The sequence below is a fragment of the Podarcis gaigeae genome (assembly GCF_964106915.1).
Source record: "Podarcis gaigeae genome assembly, chromosome: 12".
Lineage (NCBI taxonomy): Eukaryota > Metazoa > Chordata > Lepidosauria > Squamata > Lacertidae > Podarcis > Podarcis gaigeae.
This window is the reverse complement of record NC_139688.1, coordinates 43,223,211-43,247,612: the sequence shown is the minus strand read 5'-3', so window position 1 is coordinate 43,247,612 and position 24,402 is coordinate 43,223,211. Positions and strand designations below refer to the sequence as shown.

The following is a 24,402-nucleotide window of genomic DNA, read 5'->3' as shown; positions in this document are numbered from 1 at the left end:
CACAGAATAATTTAAACGTCTAAAAGCTACAAAACTAAAAACAACATTAAAGCACAACAGCACAATAATACTGCTAGATTTAAGGAAGATTTACCTCCCCAAAGCCTGGGAAAGCTCGCATGCCTTCAGCTGATTTCTAAAAATTAATAGTGTGGGAGGCAACTGCACTTCCCTAGGAAGTGAATTCCACTATCAAGGAAATGCCACTGAGATAATGATAACAGCACCACAACAGCAGCAGCAACAACAACAAGAACTTGAAGCTGAAAGTGTAACTTTGGTTTGCAAACGAGTAGCCTTCACCAATCCATTAAGAATGTAAGAGTACATATTAAATCTTACATTTTTTCTGCAAGTGATCATGTTAGATTTGGTTTCAGCTTCTTTATTCTTTACTACATCTGGAAAAAAAAATTGGTAAATGAGCAAAAGCAATAACTGAGTAGAAAATAGTTTACTGGCAAACAAAATTACTTTTCATAGTTATTCCAATCTGTTCTCTAATACATCAAGTTGTAATAACAAGATGTATAAAAAATTATTTTATTAAATATATAATTATATTATTACGGATTGAATGGTACCTTTCTGTACTGCTATAACTACCTGCACAAGATTTCCAGAATTGCACCAAACACACACATGGTTTAATCTGCTGTGGACATAAGAGCCAACTCCTGGGGGCAGAGGTCTCTTTGCCCCCCCAATAAAAGATTTGAAGGGGCTGCCCCCCCCCAAGTTGAAGGGCATTGCCATTCAAATAGTGTGCATGTGCCACATCTTGTGATCAATTATGTGGGGCGGGGCTTACCTGCGCCCCCCCACCTGTGGAATTAACTGGAACTATGGAAGGCACCACATTGAGCCGCATGAAATGGAAGTCCATCAACCTCACCAAGAAACTTGCACAGGTACAGACTGATATCTTCTTTCTTACTAAATGCAAGAACCTGGACATTATACCCAAGGGTCTTAGAATTAAGAACCCTCTACAATACACGTATCCCATAACTGGACCTGTGGAATTGTTTTACACAGAGCTATCACCTCTGGTGGCGCTGTGGGTTAAACCACAGAGCCAGGACTTGCTGATCAGAAGGTTGGCGGTTCAAATCCCTGCGACGGGGTGAGCCCCCGTTGCTCGGTCCCTGCTCCTGCCAACCTAGCAGTTTGAAAGCACGTCAAAGTGCAAGGAAGGTAAATGGCGTTTCCGTGCGCTGCTCTGGTTCGCCAGAAGCAGCTTAGTCATGCTGGCCACATGACCCGGAAGCTGTACGCCGGCTCCCTCAGCCAGTAAAGCGAGATGAGCGCCGCAACCCCAGAGTCGGTCACGACTGGACCTAATTGTCAGGGGTCCCTTTACCTTTATCACCTCTGGTGGTCGTGTTTTCCAGCAGTGGATGGTTTTGGGGGGCTGTGTTGCTCACCTGACCTCCATTTGCTTATGCTGCTGCTGCTTACTGGAAAGTAGAAGGGAAGCGGGCAGGTGGTGGAGAGGTTAGTGCCGTGGAAGTGCACTGCCAGAAGTGCCAGAATGGCTCTTCCAGTGCCTTTGCACCATGCTGACCTCACTGCTGCCTCACCCCTCCTCCCAGTAAGCAGCACCAGCCTCACTATCTACAACTGATATGTTCTAGAGATGTCCACATTCAGGATTATGACACGGTCAACATGGATGAGACATCTACAGAAAATACATTGTGTGTTACAAGGAGGACCATGGCAGCAATCCAGCCACTCCTTGAAGGGACACAGGTTGTGCAGAATCAATCCCCACATATCAAACGGGTGCATGTCATGAGCGCTAAGAGTAGAATGAGCGCTAAGAGTAGAAGACAGATAAAGGAGCGAGGGTCACAAGCAATCTGCATGAAGCACTTATACATATAAAGCCTTAGTTTTCATTTAATAATTTGAAATCATTATATTACTGTATACTACAATTACTAGTATATTACAATTACTGTACTTGGGAAAGAATCCAGTTTGCATACAAACAAACAATGAAGTCAATATATAGAGACAGAAAGCCAGATAACTGTACCCTTTTTTGAGAGGTAGCACATTTCAAGCCTTTGCTGAGCAGAACAGGCCAGCAATTTGTTTGCTTCTTCTAATGCACTTTCATACCAGACTTTCCCCCTCTTGTATACATTTGCCTACAGAAAAACACACACATTATATTAGTTATCAAAGTACTAGTACTATGTTTCTGAAATTACAAATACGTGCAAAAAAATATGCATGGACTCAGCTAGTCTTGGATATGTTACATACACCTGCAGTTGCAAATATATATAATTATATATTTATAAATCTAAGATTATGAACCCATTTTAATACCCCTCCCCCAAATGGAAACATGCATTTTTTTAAAAAAATAGCTATCCATATCAGTTTTTAGAACTTACATGAGGTAGAGACACACACAGCTGACCCATATTTGGCAGTTTCGGGGTGACATTAAAGGACAACAAGTTGTCTATTTCTCTCATTTAAATGAAGAAGATGATTATTTTATTTTGTCTCATAGATCAAAATGTATTTGCCTCATCCTGAGTTAGGTCTTGTTGGTAGAATTTTGAACTCTTCATTTTTGGGAGCTTATAAATGAATGTAAATCCAGACACCTGCCTTGGCTACACTGTGAAATCCAGTATCAACTACATATGCAATCAATCATTTTAAAAAATCCCATGTCATTTACAACTTAATAATTTAAACATGGGCATTTGAAACAACACATTAACAGTGAAATTCTATACAAGTGTACTAGGAAGAAAGCCCTATTGAGTTCAAATAGTTGTACTGTAGATATGACTTTAGCCCAAACCAGTAAAAATATGCTGTTTTACTAAGTTTTGTACTAACTATAATTAGGTCTTTGAGAATTATTTTGCTTTGAGTGGAAAGGTAAATAAAGTGAAAGTGAAGTAAAAATAAAGCTGTTTTGAGGGCTTCCGGTGTGATGAAGCACTTGTGAGAAAGAAGTCTCCTGTATTAATGAAAAAAGGAATACAGCATAGTTTAGACAAAAGGAAACTGTAGTTTACAGTGAACTAGGCCTGTGGAAGCTGAACTGTAGAAGCCATGCAATTTTTCACATGGTCTTGAACATGCCCAGTTCTGCTATGTACAGAGCCATTTATTGGTATCTAAACTATGTGTCATAACCATTTCAATTGTTATGCAATCTCTCTTGTAGGCTTAAGGCACAATAGTTAGCAAAACTATGAGCATGACCTGGAACCTTTGAAACAATGAACTTAAATGCAGTACTTGCTGATCAAACAATATAATGCAACTTGGTAATGCTGTTTGTTAGCATTTGCATCTACTGAACTGAAATCAAAGTTGGGGGGGGAGAAGTCTTTAGAGGCAAAGATGAAAGGCTCCTATTCTTAATTTATACAATCCCAAAATATAGGCTATATGATTAAAGAGATTTAAGTTTAGAGGGTTACCTTAATATTATAGAAAACAAATCTAACAGAAATGCCTTTAGCTTGTTGCTAGGCACCAGTAACTAAACTCAACATCTAATCCCTGCTTATGCAGAAATTGTAAATTGCATTCTCCTTGATAATAAAGAGAACTGATTAGAAGTTATTAATATTTTCTTTCTTTATACCATCATCTTGTCAACAGACAGTCTATTTTTTGAAGCACAGCTTGTTGGATTAGTTTCCTACAGGAAGATACAGTTTGTGTAGGGGAGCGTGGAATCTCAATCTAGTCCTCTATAGACAAAAGGCTGGTTTCACCAATGTTATCTATCTCTTCAGAGAAGGGAAGGAAACAGTTTCTGAATGCTTTCTTGACTACTGTCTTGGGCCCTGCTCTTCTTTAGTTCCAGGGTTGCTCCTACCATTAGACAGAGTGAGACAGCTGCCTTGGGTGGCTAATGTCGGAGATGAGAATCCTTCTACCATTCCCTTTGCACCTCTTAAGTTATCCTGTTGCCCTCAGGTAGGGGAGAGGATGTAGTCCTTTCACCAAGTAAGATCTGGCTTTTGCATTTGGAACAGGGAGGTGCCATCTTGACCTTTTCCTCAAGCAGCAAAATAGCTTGTTGGCTCTGCTCAGTTCTGATCTATGCCATACCCATGTGGTACTATGAATTATGAAACCTATACAGCATAATTTTCTTCAACTAAGACCGCTGCAGTTACTAGTTATCTGAGTCCAAAGTGCATTTAAATTAAAATATTTTGATTATTCCTGTGTTTTATTTATTGAGATCGCATAGGTAAGGTGAACATAAGTTGCAGGCTTACTGTACTACCTTTGACCTATCAATTGTTTAGTTATTTATTTACTATATTTATTTACTTGCAGTTAATGCATAAAAGCAGCCTAAGAAACACTTTAGAGTTCTAGTTCAAAGTTGAGATAATAAAGCGCTCAACTATAGTACCCTCATGGGTTTATGGATCAGCTCCTAATACACAAGGTCACTTTGAACCTTTCAAAAAATATATATAATTTCATTTTCCTACCTATCAAAAATGGTTTCATCTCTTTCTCTTATACAAGCTGACTCATCTGTCTTGGGTATACCCCTTTCACAATAGGCTTGTCTCTTTATCCAGATCTCATGTACCCCTTTAAAATACAAATGCGCTACCAAGCAGAGTAAAATGGCTAAAAGCAGTGCTATTTTGGGAGAATTTGGAACCGGCGAGACCCGAGATCTACCGAGGACTGGAATAAATTTACAGAGTATATTAAGAATATTTGTGAAGGTCAATTAACGCTTGTAGGTTTTCAAGAAGCACTGGGATAATAATGGAAAGAAATATTGTTTTATAATAATTGGTAAGATTAATTTGGTTAAAAAAAACTAAACAATATAGATGTAAGAAATGTGAATAACTGAAAACATGAAAATTTCCAGATAGACTGAAGGAAGTCTGAAAGTGGAAAGATTAGAATTGGATGTATAACTCAAATGGAATATCTTTTTTTATTGTTAAATTTGAAAACTTTATAAATAATTTTTTTTTAAAAAAAAGCAGTGCTATTTTTTCTAGAGAAAGTGGTGCTGGAACTGAGTTCTGGTGAGTTCGGACTGGTGGAAAAAAGCCCTGGCTAAAAGCATTTGTTACTGAAACATTTAAGATTGCATTGCCTTGTAGACATATGGTCCTGGGCTCCCTGTTTCTCTTTTGACAGCCTTCAAACTTCTAGGTCCATGCAAGGATGATCTAAGGTGTCTATACAACTGCCAGTATTGGGAGAATTAGTGTGTACAGTGACATTCTAAATCAAAACCAAAAAACATTAACGAAAGGTTTTCCACCTCAACCATTGCAAGTAAAGCTTCCAAGCACTGCTCTCATGGGGCCTAGACCAAGTTCTCAAACTTGGGGGTGCCATTGCCCCTTGGTTCCATGAGCTACTCCCCAGTGCCCCCTACCCTGTAAAAAAAGAATATTATTCTAAATAGTGGTTTGCACGACCCACTGAGGAACATCACACAATAAAAATCAACATAGTAAAAAATCAATTGCACACTTATTCAAAACCTAATTAAAACTAGTTTAATTTCCTCACAAACTTGATCCGGTGATACCAGCTTTTCTAACTGTTATAGTCATTTACACCTCCAGCTGCTGCCCCCATGCCTCTAACTGCCCTCCTAGGTAATCCCACCATCCCGCAGGGGGTGGCACCCTCCCCCTTTGGGAACCACTGGCTTCAACTTTTAAAAGTCAAAATACAAATGGAAACGTGTTTTGAAAAGTCAAAATACTTTTGAAGCATGTCATTTTTCAACACTTAGGCTGTGTACACACTCCCATTTACTCTGTACCCAAGGCACTCTGTGTCAGGAGTGTGTGCAGGAGCCAGGCCCTGTGACCGGTAGGGCTTCGCAGGACCGGGGCTTTCCTAAGTTTGTTCTCAAGAGGCAAGGTGCAGCTGCACAGGTGAGGGCGATTGGTAACTCACAGCACCTGGTGGCAACAGGGGATATAAGGTCAGCATTTCCCTTTGGCTCTTTGCCACAGCAACACACTTTCTGCCTTGCTGCATTTGGCTTTTTGACTCCTGGCTTCCTGACCCTTGCTTCTTGACTCCTGGCTCTCTGACCCTTGGCTTCCTGACTTCTGGACTCTCATTCCTGCTCTCACCCCACCGTCTTGCCCCTGGTCCTGATGTCCTCCGCCAGGACTTCGACCGCCCGTAAACTGGACCGTGACACTCCGACTGATAGTTTGGGAAGTAGTTTACCCACAACATTAGACACAATCTGGTGGTGTTGTTTTTTAATGAATTACTGTTCTGATGTGTTTTTCTCCAGCCCAGCTTCGATCCAAATTGAGAAAAATAACAACCTGGTTGCATTTTATACCAGTAATGTGTTGTCATGAATGAGCCACCTCCCAGGGAAGAGTTGCTGCCAGCGGAAGACAGCAACAAGGAACAGAGAGGGTTAACTGCCATGCAGGATGAGCATCAGCTTGTGCCAACTCCACCACCCCTTGGAATGCCGACCGACCAATAAGGGAATGGCGGGGAGCCAGCTAGAATGCAGTCAAAGCTCTCCGGAAGGAAGAATTAAGAGACAGCCTCTCGGAGAATGGGGAAGAGTAGGGTGCTGACGCACTCAGTCTGAGGTATCCACGAATGGGAGGGCTCCAAGATAGGAAGTAAAAAAGATGTGTGAAGCGAAAGTTCAGTTGCTTCTAGTCTCACCGGAAGCAGGCTTCAGAAGGGTCATCATGACTGATGATGGCGGGGGCTGTGTTAGGGCCATCCGGAGTTGTCTGTTTGGTTTGACAATAAATCATCCTTTTTAATTTCTCTCGCTGTGTTATCAAGCCAGGGACTGGACTCCTGACATGTGCACACAACCTTGGTTAGCAATTCTGCCTTGGGAATCACATTCACAGATGATGTTGTGAACCCAGAGGTTTTGTTAAGATCTCATGCACAAATAGGATCAATGACATGATTTTATTATTATTTTATTCTGGGTTGGTAAAGGCTTCAAAAGGAATAGATGTGGGAAAGTTATTAATTATGCCCTTATTTGGCCTTTAGCCTTGAATCCTACATTAAAAAATAATCAAAGGGCCAGTAATAGCACGGATCACAACAAAGGGGACAACATATGTACCAGCACACAAACACTTTATTAAATTGTTTTTGCTTCCCTAAACTTCTGAAATAAATGTCCCTGCAACAAACAAATAAAAAGGGGAATAACGTTAGTCCAAGCCAACCTCAGCCAAAATGACAACACTTTGTTTGGAAGAAAATCAGTTTTTCCATGCTGTAGAATCACTTAAGATTACAAATTGGTCCTGTGCATGTTTACTTGGAAGTAAGGTCCAATGGATTGAATTAGACTTTATTTACATATAAATTCATCTAGAATTGTAGCTTTAGGAGACATTTCCAAGCTTGGTGTCATCTAACAAGGTTGAGCAGCTGGTTAGCTTCCCATTCACCTCTCTGCGTTTGGGAAAATCAGAGTGACCCACAACAATTATGCAGGCTTTCCCAGTATTGCTTTTTTATTTTTGTACCCACTTCAGTTTCTGGTGCAATCCGTTGTCTTCAACTTACATACAAGTCTTACTAAATGAATGTTGTTGTTGTTTAGTCGTTTAGTCGTGTCCGACTCTTCGTGACCCCATGGACCAGAGCACGCCAGGCTCTTCTGTCTTCCACTGCCTCCTGCAGTTTGGTCAGACTCATGTTTGTAGCTTCGAAGACACTATCCAACCATCTCGTCCTCTGTCGTCCCCTTCTCCTTGTGCCCTCCATCTTTCCCAACATCAGGGTCTTTTCCAGGGAGTCTTCTCTTCTCATGAGGTGGCCAAAGTATTGGAGCCTCAGCTTCACGATCTGTCCTTCCAGTGAGCACTCAGGGCTGATTTCCTTAAGAATGGATCGGTTTGTTCTTCTTGCAATCCATGGGACTCTCAAGAGTCTCCTCCAGCACCATAATTCAAAAGCATCAATTCTTCGGCGATCTGCCTTCTTTATGGTCCAGCTCTCACTTCCATACATCACTACTGGGAAAACCATAGCTTTTACTATACGGACCTTTGTTAGCAAGGTGATGTCTCTACTTTTTAAGATGCTGTCTAGGTTTGTCATTGCTTTTCTTCCAAGAAGCAGGCGTCTCTTAATTTCGTGGCTGCTGTCACCATCTGCAGTGATCATGGAGCCCCAAGAAAGTAAAATCTCTCACTGCCTCCATTTCTTCTCCTTCTATTTGCCAGGAGGTGATGGGACCAGTGGCCATGATCTTCGTTTTTTTGATGTTGAGCTTCAGACCATATTTTGCGCTCTCCTCTTTCACCCTCAATAAAAGGTTCTTTAATTCCTCCTCACTTTCTGCCATCAAGGTTGTGTCATCTGCATATCTGAGGTTGTTGATATTCCTTCCGGCAATCTTAATTCCGGCTTCGGATTCATCCAGCCCAGCCTTTCGCATGATGAATTATGCATATAAGTTAAATAAGCAGGGAGACAATATACAGCCTTGTCGTACTCCTTTCCCAATTTTGAACCAATCAGTTGTTCCATATCCAGTTCTAACTGTAGCTTCTTGTCCCACATAGAGATTTCTCAGGAGACAGATGAGGTGATCAGGCACTCCCATTTCTTTAAGAACTTGCCATAGTTTGCTATGGTCGACACAGTCAAAGGCTTTTGCATAGCCAATGAAACAGAAGTAGATGTCTTTCTGGAACTCTCTAGCTTTCTCCATAATCCAGCGCATGTTTGCAATTTGGTCTCTGGTTCCTCTGCCTCTTCTAAATCCAGCTTGCACTTCTGGGAGTTCTCAGTCCACATAATGCTTGAGCCTTCCTTGTAGAATTTTAAGCATAACCTTGCTAGCATGTGAAATGAGTGAAATTGTGCGGTAGTTGGAGCATTCTTTGGCACTGCCCTTCTTTGGGATTGGGATGTAGACTGATCTTCTCCAATCTTCTGGCCACTGCTGAGTTTTCCAAACTTGCTGGCATATTGAGTGTAGCACCTTAACAGCATCATCTTTTAAAATTTTAAATAGTTCAGCTGGAATACCATCACTTCCACTGGCCTTGTTATTTGCAGTGCTTTCTAAGGCCCATTTGACTTCACTCTCCAGGATGTCTGGCTCAAGGTCAGCAACCCCACTACCTGGGGTTTGCGAGACATCCATATCTTTCTGGTATAATTCCTCTGTGTATTCTTGCCACCTCTTCTTGATGTCTTCTGCTTCTGTTAGGTCCTTACCACTTTTGTCCTTTATTATGGTAATCTTTGAACGAAATGTTCCTTTCATATCTCCAATTTTCTTGAACAGATTTCTGGTTCTTCCCATTCTGTTGTTTGCCTCTATTTCTTTGCATTGCTCGTTTAAGAAGGCCTTCTTATCTCTCCTTGCTATTTTTTGGAAATCTGCATTCAATTTCCTGTATCTTTCTCTATCTCCCTCACATTTTGCTTGCCTTCTCTCCCCCGCTATTTGTAAGGCCTCATTGGACAGCCACTTTGCTTTCTTGCATTTCCTTTTCATTGGGATGGTTTTCGTTGCTGCCTCCTGTATAATGTTGCGAGCCTCCATCCATAGTTCTTCAGGCACTCTGTCCAGCAAATCTAAATCCTTAAACCTGTTCCTCACTTCCACTGTGTATTCATAAGGGATTTGATTTAGATTGTATCTTACCGGCCCAGTGGTTTTTCCTACTTTCTTCAGTTTAAGCTTGGATTTTGCTATAAGAAGCTGATGATCTGAGCCACAGTCAGCTCCAGGTCTTGTTTTTGCTGACTGTATCGAGCTTCTCCATCTTTGGCTGCAGAGAATATAATCAATCTGATTTCGATGCTGCCCATCTGGTGATGTCCATGTGTAGAGTCGTCTCTTGTGTTGTTGGAAAAGTGTGTTTGTGATGACCAGCTTGTTCTCTTGACAGAACTCTATTAGCCTTTGCCCTGCTTCATTTTGCTCTCTAAGGCCAAACTTGCCAGTTGTTCCTTTTATCTCTTGGTTCCCTACTTTAGCATTCCAATCCCCTATAATGAGAAGAACATCCTTCTTTGGTGTCACTTCTATAAGGTGTTGTAAGTCTTCATAGAATTGGTCAATTTCAGTTTCTTCCACACCAGTAGTTGGTGCATAAACTTGGATTACTGTTATGTTAAAAGGTCTGCCTTGGATTCGTATCGAGATCATTCTATCATTTTTGAGATTGCATCCCAGTACTGCTTTCGCAACTCTTTTGTTGACTATGAGGGCCACTCCATTTCTTTTGCGGGTTTCTTGCCCACAGTAGTAGATATGATGTTCATCCGAACTGAATTCGCCCATTCCCGTCCATTTTAGTTCACTGATGCCCAGGATGTCAATATTTATTCTTGCCATCTCATTTTTGACCACATCCAACTTACCCAGGTTCATGGTTCTTACATTCCAGGTTCCTATGCAATATTTTTCTTTACAGCATTGGACTTTCCTTTCGCTTCCAGGCATATCCGCAACTGAACGTCCTTTCGGCTTTAGCCCAGTCGCTTCATCAGCTCTGAATCTACTTGTACTTGTCCTCCACTCTTCCTCAGTAGCATGTTGGACCCCTTCCGACCTGAGGGGCTCATCTTCCAGCGTCATAACTTTTATATGCCTGTTGTCTTTGTCCATGGAGTTTTCTTGGCAGGGATACTGGAGTGGCTTGCCGGTTCCTCCTCCAGGTGGATCACGTTTGGTCAAAACTCTCCACTATGACCTGTTCATCTTGGGTGCCCTGCTCGGCATAGTTCATAGCTTCTCTGAGTTCTTCAAGCCCCTTCGCCACGGCAAGGCAGTGATCCATGAAGGGGATGAATGAATGCTTCGGAGTAATACTTGATGAATAATGCTGTTACCCCAAGCCAAGGCTTTCTATTAACATCCTTTTAACTCCCATTATTATTAAACTCTGAGTTAAATACAGTTTAGTATTTTTTTTAAACAGACCCAGAGAAATCAATGGGATGGAATCTAAACTTAAGTCAACTTTAGCACAGACCCACTAAAATCAATGGGATTAAGTTGGAATACATGACTAATTTAAGCATGCCTATCTCTGAATCGAACCCTACGTATTCTGTATAGCTGTCCAAACCATGAAGCTGTTCAAATAGTTTAAGTATACGCACCATACAAAAGTAACGACTTGCTCTTTGCAAGGAATGCTCTGAATCCTCGTTGCGTGTGTGCATGGTCCTCCCTGAACATGCAACTTTATACTGTGTAGGAGCATACACAGAATAGAAAAGGGTAATTATTTTAATAAACCGAATGAACTACACTGTTTGTTTGCAAGCTTTCTATTTATTTATTTTTTTAAAAAAACCCCAAGCACAAATGTTAAGAGCAAAAATTAAAATAAATTGTGTTGTTAGATCTCCATAGTTGGTTCAATTAACATAATCTTCCTGAAAAATCACCTTTTTTTCAGAACAGCTAACACAAAATCCTAATTATTTTAATTCCCTTAATTGCTCCAAATAACTATGCCTAATGAAAGACCCGTTTGCCCTTTGAATACTTGTAATTAAAAAAACAAAAACAAAACTAGAATTATGATAGCAAAAGTAGTCATCCTTTTGTGTGTCTATCAAGGCGGATACATGCTAATTACAAGAGAAGACGTCATTCACAACCTCTTCAGTTTGATATAGTAATGTATGCACAACAATTATGTGCACACATAATGCAGTAATGCACACTTTTTAAAGAAATGACATTGTGATGAAATGTGTATTACTTGATTTAAGGTATTTTCTTGACAATACAAGCATACAAATAAAGAATTTCCAAGAAAGTTATTTACAGTACAAAGGATTCAAGCTAGTGCGTTTTCAATATACGTGTGCGCCACCTTGTGGTGAAATACATATTTTAAAAGATCATCTTAAAATTTGATTGCAAGGAATGTGAGGCACGAAAGAACCTAACTTAAGGGTAGGAAACTTGTGCCTCCTCCCCAAGTTCTAACAAAAGGCCTGCTCCCCACCCCCCAACAAAAATGCTGGCTACACCCATGGCGAGGAGGATGCTGAACTTTCTCCCTCAAATTGTTCTTTCCTCAGATCGTTTCTCTTCCATATTTTCTCCCCTAAGAGGAGTTACATCTGATCTCAGATATCCATTGAGACAAAAACAGCTAAAGATAGTCTTCCTATCCAAATGTGTTAGTAGAAGCTGCACTACCTCTGGTAACTCAATTTCTAAAAGGATAACTGGAGAAGGTACAGAAAGTAGCAACTAAAATGATTAGGGAAATAAAGCAGTGGCTTTACGATGACAGAAAGCATGACTAAGGGGATACATGATATAGATTCATAAAATGTTGAAATAGGTAGAGAAATCATTCTCTCCCTAAATTTTAGCTTCCCAGCCCATCCAATAAAATTGCTCACTCGTTTCAATTAAAATAAGCAAAAGGAATCAACTTGTGCAAACCATAGCTAAGAAACAGTGATGGAAACTTAGTACAGAAAGTCATTGATCTGAAAGTCGATTAGCTGTGATAGTAAATAATAATAATAGTAATAATAATAATAATAATAATAATAATAATAATAATAGAGCCTCCATATTCAGGCATCATACTTTTAATAACCAGATACTGGGGAAAATTACTGGAGATAGCCATCTCCATGGTTACTCAGCTTGCAAGCTTCCAAACATCTGACTTACTGTTTTAAACAGCATGTGCAACTAGATAGGCATTTGATGTAATCTAATAAAGCAATTCCTAGGGCTTAAAAAACCTCACTATAGCTCTTTCAAGATACCTCATTTGTGTATTCCAGCTTAACCATTTCAAACTCTAATCCATTATCCAATTAAGATGACATACAGATCTAAGCTGATTATGCAGTATATGTTTAAATCCTAGTTCTTAGGTTTTAACTGAACTGTATTTCAGGCTGTAAATTATTTTGGAATCAGAATGAAACTTCCTTTTAAAAATAAAAAGCTTTTCAAATATTCCACTTAGTAGAATTATCCTATTTTGTATTGATTATTCTATTCACATTGGGTTATTTTTCCTCTACAAAACTTATTTCTCACTCTGTGTGTGTGTGGGGGGGGTGTTTATAACATATCAAAAAGATGAAACAAATATCTAGAAGTAGATATCTAAAAAAATGTATTTTCAGCTTAAAGAGTGTACTGCTATTTTTACAGGCAGATACAATCTGCTTACGTGACTAAACACTTCCAGAAATTTAAGTCAATTTCACTATTCAAGAAGTGCTTTCAAAGATTGCATTTTAAGGGAAATCCATGTTAAATGAGCTAATGGTACAAGAGAGCGTCAATTATGAGGCATCATTTATTATTTAACTGAAGTAAATTTGAGGTACAGGGACGTGGGTGGCGCTGTGGTCTAAACCATACAGCCTAGGGCTTGCCAATCGGAAGGTTGGTGGTTCAAATCCCTGCGATGGGGTGAGCTCCCGTTGTTCGGTCTCAGCTCCTGCCAACCTAGCAGTTCGAAAGCACGTCAAAGTGCAAGTAGATAAATAGGTACCACTCCGGTGGGAAGGTAAACGGCATTTCCATGCACTGCTCTGGTTTCGCCAGAAGCAGCTAAGTCATACTGGCCACACGACCAAGAAAAACTGTCTGCAGACAAACGTCGGCTCCCTCAGCCAGTAAAGCGAGATGAGCGCCGCAACCCCAGAGTTGTTCACAACTGGACTTAATTGTCAGGGGTCCTTTACCTTTTTTTAATTTGAGGTACCAATGCCACTGAAGTTTGCTAGGCTCAGCCTGGGAATTAACCTTGGGGGCTTGGCAATGCTTACTTCAAACAGGAGATGAGCATCAGAAGCCCACCACAATTTTTTTCACAGTTTGAATCTTTGGTTAATCCTGCTCTGAAGGGATACGCCCATGGAAGCTACTGCTGGAGTGCATCGGTCCCTAGCTGTAGTTGTTCTCAGTACTAGTTTATTTGGTGTGCAGTCTCAGAAACGTACTCCCTGCATATACCAGTGGCCTCCCTCCCTTCTACCTTGGCTGCTTTCTGAGACTGCAACCAGAAAAGTGCTGCTGGCAGGAAGGGTTTATTATCTGAGCCTCATATTTGCTTGGAAACAGATTTAAGTACTTTTTAAACAGTGGAAAATTCACCAAACAGCTATACATCTATAGCACATGGATTCCAAACCAGAATTGATACATAGATCCCAACCCAGAAATTTCAAAGGCAACGTTATTTAAACTTGCTTTTACAAAGTGCAAATTATCTGGATTTATAAACAGGACAGAAATTCACCAAAAGTAATTGACTTGGCAGCCGTCACTGAGAATCTTTTGGGCAGGTTCCATCAGGAGAAAAGAGCAACTGATTTTTGAAAAGCAATTTCTAGATCATAATATTAAATATTCAAACTTTTATTTGGAATTTCGGAATAACTCAGGAACTTATAATTAAAATGCTTCAAACTAAAGCACAGATAAACTCTAAAATGCTATATTGGCCCCCGAATGGCAGCATCTCCCAGATGGATATTTTACATGCACATTCAAGTGTTATGATCTCACACCAGTGAATAGGGTAAGTGCCGTACAACTGACTTACCAGCACTGACAAAAATAAAAAGATACCTGCATTTTCCTGGAGCTGTGCCAACAAAAGCAGCAAACCCAAAAGCAGGAGCTATGGCACTGAAAACAAGTATTCAGATATTATCAGAACCAGAAGCTGGAGTGGACTTAAAACATGGTACGTCAAGCCTTTAGTTAATATTTTTATTAGATATAGTTAAGACAATTTTATTAAACTAAGCTTTCCTTAATGGATTGCATAGGATAACAATTTCTAAATATCTCTGAAAATTATTAATTGGTAATGTTTCTGGGTTTCACATTTTATCTCTGCCACCTCTATTTTTAAGACTAATCTACTTTATGCATATGCAATTATTCTGGCCAGTAATTAAAAGATATGAATGTTTGCTTCTTGTTGTTTTCACTATAGTTTGCTTTATTATTATTTTGTGGTGTTTTCATATCTGTGAAGATAGTAAACCACTTGGGGATAAAGGAAAATATCAGGAACAGGCTAATTTCAGAAACCGACAAAGGAATTCACAATGTCAAGAAGCCTTTGGTTCAAGTGCAATTTGTGGTACTGTAATTATATCTGAGTTAATCTTAATAGCAGGCTTGTCTGCTTATAAAGTAGAGCCACTTCTTGATCAACAGAGCACCATCCTGTGTTTAGAAGCTGTTTGAATCATCTATGAACCCTACAACTAGGCTCTGTAACCACTCTCATTTTTGCCATCAAAATGTAGCACTATAGCTTGGATACATTTGAGGAGCCATACAGATGCTCCAATAACTGTATGGCCTAAAACAGGCTTCCTCAACCTCGGCCCTCCAGATGTTTTTGGCCTACAACTCCCATGATCCCTAGCTTGCAGGATCAGTGGTCAGGGATGATGGGATTTGTAGTCTCAAAACATCTGGAGGGCCGAGGTTGAGGAAGCCTGGCTTTAAAAGTATAAAATAGTAAGTTGTTACGTGTGCTATTTCTTCTGGAGCAATGTATTTCAGAATTCTGCTGCAAAAGTATAATTGTTTATGATTACCCATTCAGCTAGAGTATACCTTTAACGGTAGAAGTTTCCCCCCAGCCCATACCTAGCTGGCAGTTAAGTCATCTGTTTATTAGATGTTGAGACAGAGAATCACAACCATTTCCCAATAATACATAATCAAAAAGCTCTCCTAAAGAAGAATGTCCTGAAAATAGGATTCAGAGAGAAGTACACAGCAGAGGTCAAATGTAGTGCCAATTAATTAATATATATATATATATATATATATATATATATATATATATATATATATACACACACACACACACACACATATATATACATATACATATACATATATATATATATATATATATATATATATATATATATATATATATATTAATTACTGTATTTATTAAGTAGTGGGTTGACAAAGCAGACGACACAGAGATTTCTCCAAGTGGTTCTTTATAGTAAGCTGGGACTGAACTGAACTGAACAGCTCAGCTGGCCTGCTTTTATAGGCAGCTGGCTGTTAACATTGTAACAACAACATCCCAGGATTTCCCGCCTAAATTAACTTATGTGGACCTGAGTGAAAACGATATACACAATACCCCTGGTGGCCAGGGTGAGTACTTCAATACATAACAGTATTCATATGCGGCTTTTGGAGTAGCTGCCTTAAAAAAACCAGGAAAGTTTTAAAAGCAGTGATAGCAAGCATTTTAGAATTGGGGCGTTTCAAGCGACAAAGCTGCAGTGCTATGGCAGCACAACTTGCATCTGCTGAAATTCCCTCTTCTACATAATTCTTAACGTGAACCTACATTTCCAGAGGTTGGGCATTCCTGTCCTAAAGGATGGCTTATGAATACACAAATGCGTGAAACCAATAGATCATTAGCCTGTGCATGTTCCAAGAAAGGTTGAATAAAGACTGTAAGCTGGTGCAGCTGAAGCTAAGCCACATTTACTTCCTGCAAATAGAGCTATAAGATTATGGCCTTGAGTGGAGAAAGTATGACAACAGCCAAATAAAGACTGACTGTGTATATCTGCTTTCAGGCTTTTCCGTCTCTCAGATAATGACATGTTAAAGGCCTGAGAACAGTCATCAGTCATTTCTTTAGTCAACAGTGACTGTCCTTGAATTTGGTAAGGGAAGAAGAAAGGAGTAGATTTGCAATGTCACATAAAAAGAAAACAGGCCAAGTAGGGAATGAAAGGAAGAATAAAGAAAAAAATATGATGGAGTTTCAAAGATCAATCAGAGGACAGAAGAGCATTTATTGATAGGCAGGCATTTGAAGTGGAAACGGCAGAAATAAGAGGAGATTTAAGGGCGTTTTATCAAACTACTAAATGATTGGCAGGAGATTTAGCTACAGAAGAGTTCATACAATAAATAGGAAGAAACTTTACCCGCACTAAAAGGAGCAAAAGAAAAGATTTGAGCAGCATTTTTATGTTGCACCAAAACTAACACTTAACTTTGATAACATAAAAAAGTGAATGGATCTTGACATTTGCTGTTTGAAAACCACTGCTGACAGCTGAATATTAAGGAGGTAAAAGAACATCACACCACAACCGCTCAACAGAAGTGAGTGGTGAAATCAACTTAACTTAACTGCTTTTCCAGCTGCACTGGCTCCCAGTGGAGTACAGGGTCAGATTTAAGATGCTGGTTTTGACCTTTAAAACCCTTCATGGCCCAGGACCCTCGTACCTATGGGACTGCCTCTCCTGGTATGTCCCACGGAGAGCCTCAAGGTCCATAAACAGCAACACCCCAGTGGTCCCGAGCCCTAAGGAAGTTAGATTAGTTCCAACCAGAGCCAGGGCCTGGTGGAACGCTCTGCCTCATGAGACCAGGGCCCTGCAGGATCTGATTTCTTTCCGCAGGGCCTGAAAACAGAGTTGTTCCACCTGGCCTTTGGCTTGGAGCCAATTTGATTCCCTCCCCCTCCCCCTCTTTCTTTTTCCTTTTTCCTCCTGTGATGAGGCTGCATTTTAATATTTTAATGTTTCAATATTTTAATGTTGTATTTTAATCTTGTTTTTAAGTTGTATTCATTCAACTTATTTTTATTATTGCTTGTTAGCCACCCTGAGCCCAGCCTTGGCCGGGGAGGGCGGGGTATAAATAAAAATTATTATTATTATTATTATTAAAACCATTACAGTTTTTTCATCAGATTGAATGGGAAAGTGGTTACAATCAAAACTTCCCAACCGTGATGCAACTAACCACATAAATTGACTTCGGACTAAAAATATATTGAAATATATTCTTCAAAACCCTCTCCAGCCACAGATGTGGACTTACAGCAGGTGATGTGGAAACATATCCAAGTTTTCTAACATGTACAACAATGTGCAAATGAGGAAACAAACTGTATACACAGCCTCTGACCCAGAAGCTAACAAAGAAGCCTTTGACTAGTAAAAACGAAATCCGTAAACGCTAGCATGTGTATGGAAAATTCATCTGTTGGTAGACAGCTAATTTGATCAAAACAGTAAAGGTATGTTGACAGTTTAATTCATGCTGTATTTTATAGACGTTTAGACTGCTTTTTAGGCAAGATTGTTTCTCAAAATGGTTTACAACCATATACAAATACAGTACATGTCCATAAAACCCATCAGCAACATTCTTTTAAACAGTTTAATGTATCCAAGTCCATCCCAAAAGCATTTAGACCAGCATACTGAAACAAAAAGTCACACACCTCACTCTGAAGAACAGCATCCAATATCTTAGGTTAAAAGGCTTTTATATAGTTATACTACTGTTGTTGTTAAACACATTATATTCTACAGTAAATAATAATACAGTGGTACCTCGGGTTAAGTACTTAATTCGTTCCGGAGTCCGCTCTTAACCTGAAACTGTTCTTAACCTGAAGCACCAATTTAGCTAATGGGGCCTCCTGCTGCCGTCGCACCGCCGGAGCATGATTTCTGTTCTCATCCTGAAGCAAAGTTGAAGCACTATTTCTGGGTTAGTGGAGTCTGTAACCTGAAGTGTTTGTAACCTGAAGTGTATGTAATCCAAAGCATATGTAATCTGAGGGAGCACTGTATACTGTTGTAATCCTGGCAAAAATTGTGCTTCAAAAACCAATCTGTGCATATCCTATCTTCCTTTTTTTGCCCACAGTTGCTGCCACAGCCCTCAATGATGGGGCATGAAAATCTTAATAACCTTTTTAACGCTGCTCAGAACCTCATCAAACCAGTGAAAGATTGCCTTCCTCAGCACTGAATAAAGTGCATCTGTAGTTTTCGTGAAAGTTGCCTCACCTGTGGCAATTTTCTTTAGATCAATTTAGAATTTGGTACATTTACAGACCCCATCAGGTCCGGCAGGCTTCACATTATTAGCTCAATATATGCCATTTACATAGATTTTTTAAAGGCTTATAATAGCAGAACCTTTTCCATGCAGAAATGTATGGAATTTTCAAAATAAATCTACAGCCACCAACCAGAACTGTGATTCTTGCAAGTTTGAATCTGTGTATTATTTAACAAATGGGTGAAGTCACCTCTGACAGTACCAACCATCCTTTGGAGAAATGGAGAAACCAAATTCATTTCTCCAGCTATTCCAAAGAGAGGATCATTGGAATTTTGGCCTAATAATTCATCAGCTGTCGGGGTACAAATGCCTAGAATAAAGCAAGCAATACATAAATAAATAAAAACCAGTTCTTTCAAAAATTACCTTGCTGACCATTCAAGTGGTAGGTGTAAGCTGCTGTACATTGGAATCTATAAGTCAGAGGTAACGCTTCTGGGTGTTCTGTATAACCCTAAAGAATTTGTTGACAAATCTAAATTTTCAGTCCCAACATTCTGCTTCTATGAGGTGTTTTTTTGTTTTTGTTTTTTAGTTATGAGGGAAGTTCATACCTAGCAGATATGTATTATGTGGTTTTAAAGTTATGATCAATAAGAAAAAAAATACAGTTTTAAAAGCTCCTACCTTAAATGAGCTAGGATAAATGCTAATATATTTTATAGCAGCCCAGCTCCTAGAATGGGGTTTTCCCAGGAATTCTACATGATGACTTTCAACATCTCCATCCGAGTCGTATGTTACATACTGTCCATTAGTAGGATCAGGACAAAGAATGGCAGGCCATCTTAAAATAAAATATTTTCAAAAAATCAGTTCGGGGAAAGAAAAAGCATATAATATACATGCTCCCAATTTTTTTTTAGTCAGAAACATCAATAACTGGCAACTTTGCACACACACACACACACACACACACACACACACACCCCAGCACAGGGATCTTTAATAACTCGTCTTTCAAAATAAAGGCACATTGCAGAGCAATCCTATGTACTTGATGGGGGTGGGGATCTGCAGTACAGCATTCACAAATCCACAGCCTGCTAGTTTGGCATGGCCAGGCAGGAGCTGTGTGTACATGGATATTTTCATCCTGTTGCAAAAAAAAAGAAAATTAAATCCTAAAATAACCATGCCAGCTCCTCAACTGTCATAGTTAAAGGCTCACTTTGGGGGCATGTTAAGAGAATGAGGAATACTTTAGTCATCTAGGTCCAAGCCCATGCCTGACAAGCTGTTGGAATACCTCATTTTGGAGCCCACCACCAGTGGGAACAATGCTACTGATACATTTACACCCATGGAACTTTCCACAGGTACATTGGGGAAGAACCTCCAGGGCTGACCTGCTGGCACAATGCCCTTTCTGCTGGTGAAGCAGCATTTCTGTCACATCCTATGACTCTTTAGCCAGCCTTGTGGGGAGTTTAGAATTGCTCCCCTACTTGCTTTCCTTGTTCTTGTGCTTTCCTTGTTCTTGTAACATTTGCTTGTGCTTATCATGAACAATCTTTTTTAAAAACAAACAAACAAACAAACAAACATGTTTTCCACTTTCTCCTATTTTTTTCTTGAAGCATACTGTTTTGGTATACTTTTTAACTAGGCCTCCTGAGACAATATCAGAACAGAATAACTGGAGTAGAATGGGAAATTGTTTTATCCCCCATTCTTCAAGGCTAGAATTGTTTTTATGTCTTCTCAGACTACTGCATTCAAAATATATAGCGAATCTGTGTTACCTGCAATTAAATGTTAACTTTTTAAACCTTACCTTGGCCACCGGTACATTTTCACCAAAACTAAGCTTCCTAGAGGAAGCTTTGAATACACATATTTTAATCCATGTTTTTGAAACTGAGACTCCTCCGGAAAATGTTCTTCAGAAACAGAACAGTTGTTAAACCAAGGATCAGGGTTCATATAACAATACCATGGTTCATTAGGAGCAATATGCGTTGCATCATCATGTGACAAGAGTCTCCATTTTAAACAGCTGCTGTTCTCACACTGCACCCATACTTTATCTAAATAAAAATTATGCTCTGTTATAGAATCCATATAATATAGTATCTTCACTCTTACAGGTCACAGCTTGATGAATACTTGTGTCCTCTGAAATATAAAGAAAAGAACAGCATCAAATTAAAACAAATCCAAAAACCCAAAAACAAATAGCTACTATTAAACTCCATTAATCATAAAGCCCTAGCTAAGCTCTCAAAAGCAAGTGATAGTTGATGGAAACTGCAGAAAATTAGCACATATTGACCTATTTCCAGGGTAAACTAGAACATCTACTAGTCAAAACATTTATGAAGAAAAATTATGCAAAAGGGATAAGGAAGGAGTAAACTTTAAGAGAACAAAGTAGATACCAAAATTAAATGCCAACAACCCTTCATCACTATATCATTCCTAGAAATGAAGACTGAATAATAAATGACTGCACCGACACCTTCCTTCCCTTAGCACAAGGATGAAAAGCCTGCAACCCTCCACAGGCTGTTGGTTGTTATAACAACCATCTACTTACTGTTTCTGTGAAAAGTCATTTTGCATATAAGCTCTAACTCAGTTGTCTAGTATTTGCATTATATTGCCATTTAACCCCAACCTTTACGTTTTCCCTTCCTTTACAATCATGTTTTATATGCATACGGTAAGTTGGGAGCATGCTCCATGCATCTGATGAAGTGGGCTCTACTCTATGACAGCTTATGCCATAATTTGTTTGCCTTTAAGGTGTCACTAGACTCCAGGCGAACCTTCTCCAACCTATGGCAGATGTTTTGGACTACAACTCCCATCGTCCCTGACCATTGGCCACACTTGCTGGGGCTCATGGGAGCTGAACTCCAGATATTGAACTCAAATATCTGGAGAGCCACCGTGGGTCCTCACTCTCGCCCTAGCAAACGGTGATCAGCAGTGATTGATCTTCATCACATACTGATGGCTGTGTGGCTAGAAACCATTGCTCAATAAAAACCACGGCTATTGTAGGCCGAAAGGATTGTAGAAATAGGGCCATAATATGAGGTTCTACCCAGATAAAATGGAATCCTTGGTTAGGAGAAAGCTAGAGACTAGAGATAGTAGTAAAGCAGATGAAGTCCCAGCTGAGACAAAATAAGTACAAATGGCTTGTGATGAAGCAGATGATGGCCCACATAGCTCAGTAAAGAGACTGGGAGTCTCAAAAACTGGTGGGCAAGAGGTGTATCGCTTTCATATTTTGTCTACCATTTCAATACCACAAAAGATGGGAATGAACATTCTATGCAAAAAAAAAAATAATTATGTCTTAGGAGTGTATTTAGGTTGTCATGCTGCAAGGAGCAAATTTAAACCATACTTTTCAACTCACTGGTCATATGAAAATACCACACTAAGCCTTGGTTTAACACAGGGGTAGGAACCTTTTTAGCCTGGTGGGCCAGATTGTCATCTGTCCCCACTCCTGTGGGTCAACTTCGACATGTGGGCAGTCAACCCACCTGTCAGTCATCTGATTTCATAATGACATCTGGAAAATGGCAGGTAAGTTGTCCCAACCAGCCGGTTGCCAGGTGCTTGGGAACTGCAGCACAAGGAGCCTTGCCAGCCTTACACTCAGAAAACATGTCAAGCTTAGGGCTTGGGAAATGGTTTTCCGCAGTGACCACCTGCCTGATTGACTTCCTTGTGTGGAACTTGGTTGCACAGATGATCCAGCCAAGATCTCTTGCTGCATTTTGACAAATATAGCATAACATGAATAAGCTGCAAGCCTTGGGCTCAATTGCTCCCCTTCCTCCCCACATGACCAAGCCGACATGTTTGGAAGTTTTTACGATGCCTGGGACTGATTCCAAAAGACATGGAAGGCATCAGCTTGTCGAAGACTGGTTTAAAACAAGCCAGGTGACTTCAGGTGTTTTTATGGGTTTTTATTCTGGGAACTCGGGTGATTTAGGGTGCTTCCAGATGGGCATTTACTGGTGCTGCTCACGCATGTAAGTTTTTTTTACAACTTCCATGTACCCTCAGCATCAAAATAAAAGCCAGTATTATTATTTTTTAATAGTATGCCAATGGCCTGCTTGTGGCATCTGAATGATTCATTTGAGGTAACTTGGGTCAAATTACCTGAGAGAAAACCTTCAGCCGACACTTTTCTGATTGTACCCCAAACTGTGGAAACCAGGAGAGCCTTTTCTGTGGTGGCAGCTACCTTGTGAAATACTCTCCTAGCCGAGGTAAAGTTAGAAGAAGAGTTTGGATTTGATATCCTGCTTTATCACTACCCTGAGGAGCCTCAAAGCGGCTAACAATCTCCCTTTCCCTTCCTTCCCCACAACAAACACTCTGTGTGGTGAGTGAGGCTGAGAGACTTCAGAGACGTGTGACTAGCCCAAAGTCACCCAGCAGCTGAATGTGGAGGAGCGGAGACGCGAACCCGGTTCACCAGATTACGAGTCCACTGCTCTTAACCACTATACCACACTAGCTCCAACAACTACATAGAGTTTCCAGCCCTTGCTTAAAACACACTAGTTTGCCTTTTTTTTTTTGACCAGAACAATCAGAAGACCAAAATATTAATAAGGAATGGGGGGAAATTTATAATTTACCTTAAAAACCATTGTAAACAGCTAGGATTGGAATAACACTTGTAGTGTGATGGTGAATTTTGGACATAACGGAGATGTAAAAGATTTGGATTATATTATAAAATATTCAGGAGGAAATGATTTACAATAGGACCCACAAAGGGGAGGAGGGAAGTCCAGGAAACACTTTTAATCTTGTGTTTATGTTATATGTTGGATATGTGATAGTAAAACTTTAATCTGAAAAACCAATATATATAACACTAGTTTGCCCAAGCATTTTCCCGGGCATTGACCCGTGGCTGCTATGGGTGTTGGTGTTCATTACATTTATACTTTGCCTCTTCTCCCAAGGAGCTCAAGGTTCTCCTCCTCCTCTCCATTTCAATCCTCACAACAACCCTGGGAGGTAGTCTAGGCTGAGAAATGGTGACTGGCCCAAGGTTACTTAGCGAGCTTTATGGCTGAGGAGAGACTCGCACCATGGTCTCCCAAGCGCTATGCCTATTATTATTATTATTATTATTATTATTATTATTATTATTTTAAATGTTGCTTGCTGCAAATATTTTACGGCTTATGGAATCCTCTCGACTACAAAGCATTATAAAGAAGTGTTTTAAAAATAAAACAAAACCAAGCACCCAAGCCCTTTGTCTGGGAGCATCCTGGCACTACAGACCTAGGCATGCCTACTCGCGAGTAAGCCCCACTCATTCCATTGAGACGCAGTCCAAGGGTGGACGCGGCCGTGGCATTAAGAAACGAGAAACAGCCTCCCCTCACGACACAACCTCCCCAGAGACGAAGCCCTGTCAGAAACTCGGCACTACAAATCCCGCCATGCTCCGCGCGCCCCGCGCTGCACGCTGGGAACAGCGCCCT

The 24,402-nt window shown here is 40.1% G+C and overlaps 1 protein-coding gene across 1 annotated transcript in view; it reads right to left on the bottom strand.

Annotated features, from left to right (window-relative positions):
• The window catches only part of ZCWPW2 (zinc finger CW-type and PWWP domain containing 2), a 37,118-nt gene extending 12,719 nt beyond the window's left edge, over positions 1 to 24,399 (bottom strand). Inside the window, exons 1-5 of the mRNA XM_083706047.1 lie at positions 24,200 to 24,399; positions 20,697 to 21,037; positions 19,547 to 19,706; positions 2,045 to 2,159; positions 343 to 401 (exon numbers count right to left, since the gene is read on the bottom strand). Of these exons, the coding sequence (XP_083562173.1) occupies positions 343 to 401; positions 2,045 to 2,159; positions 19,547 to 19,706; positions 20,697 to 20,983 (621 nt within the window). The 5' untranslated portion in view covers positions 20,984 to 21,037; positions 24,200 to 24,399. The remainder of the gene's footprint in view (positions 1 to 342; positions 402 to 2,044; positions 2,160 to 19,546; positions 19,707 to 20,696; positions 21,038 to 24,199) is intronic.
• Positions 24,400 to 24,402: the final 3 nt, after the last annotated feature.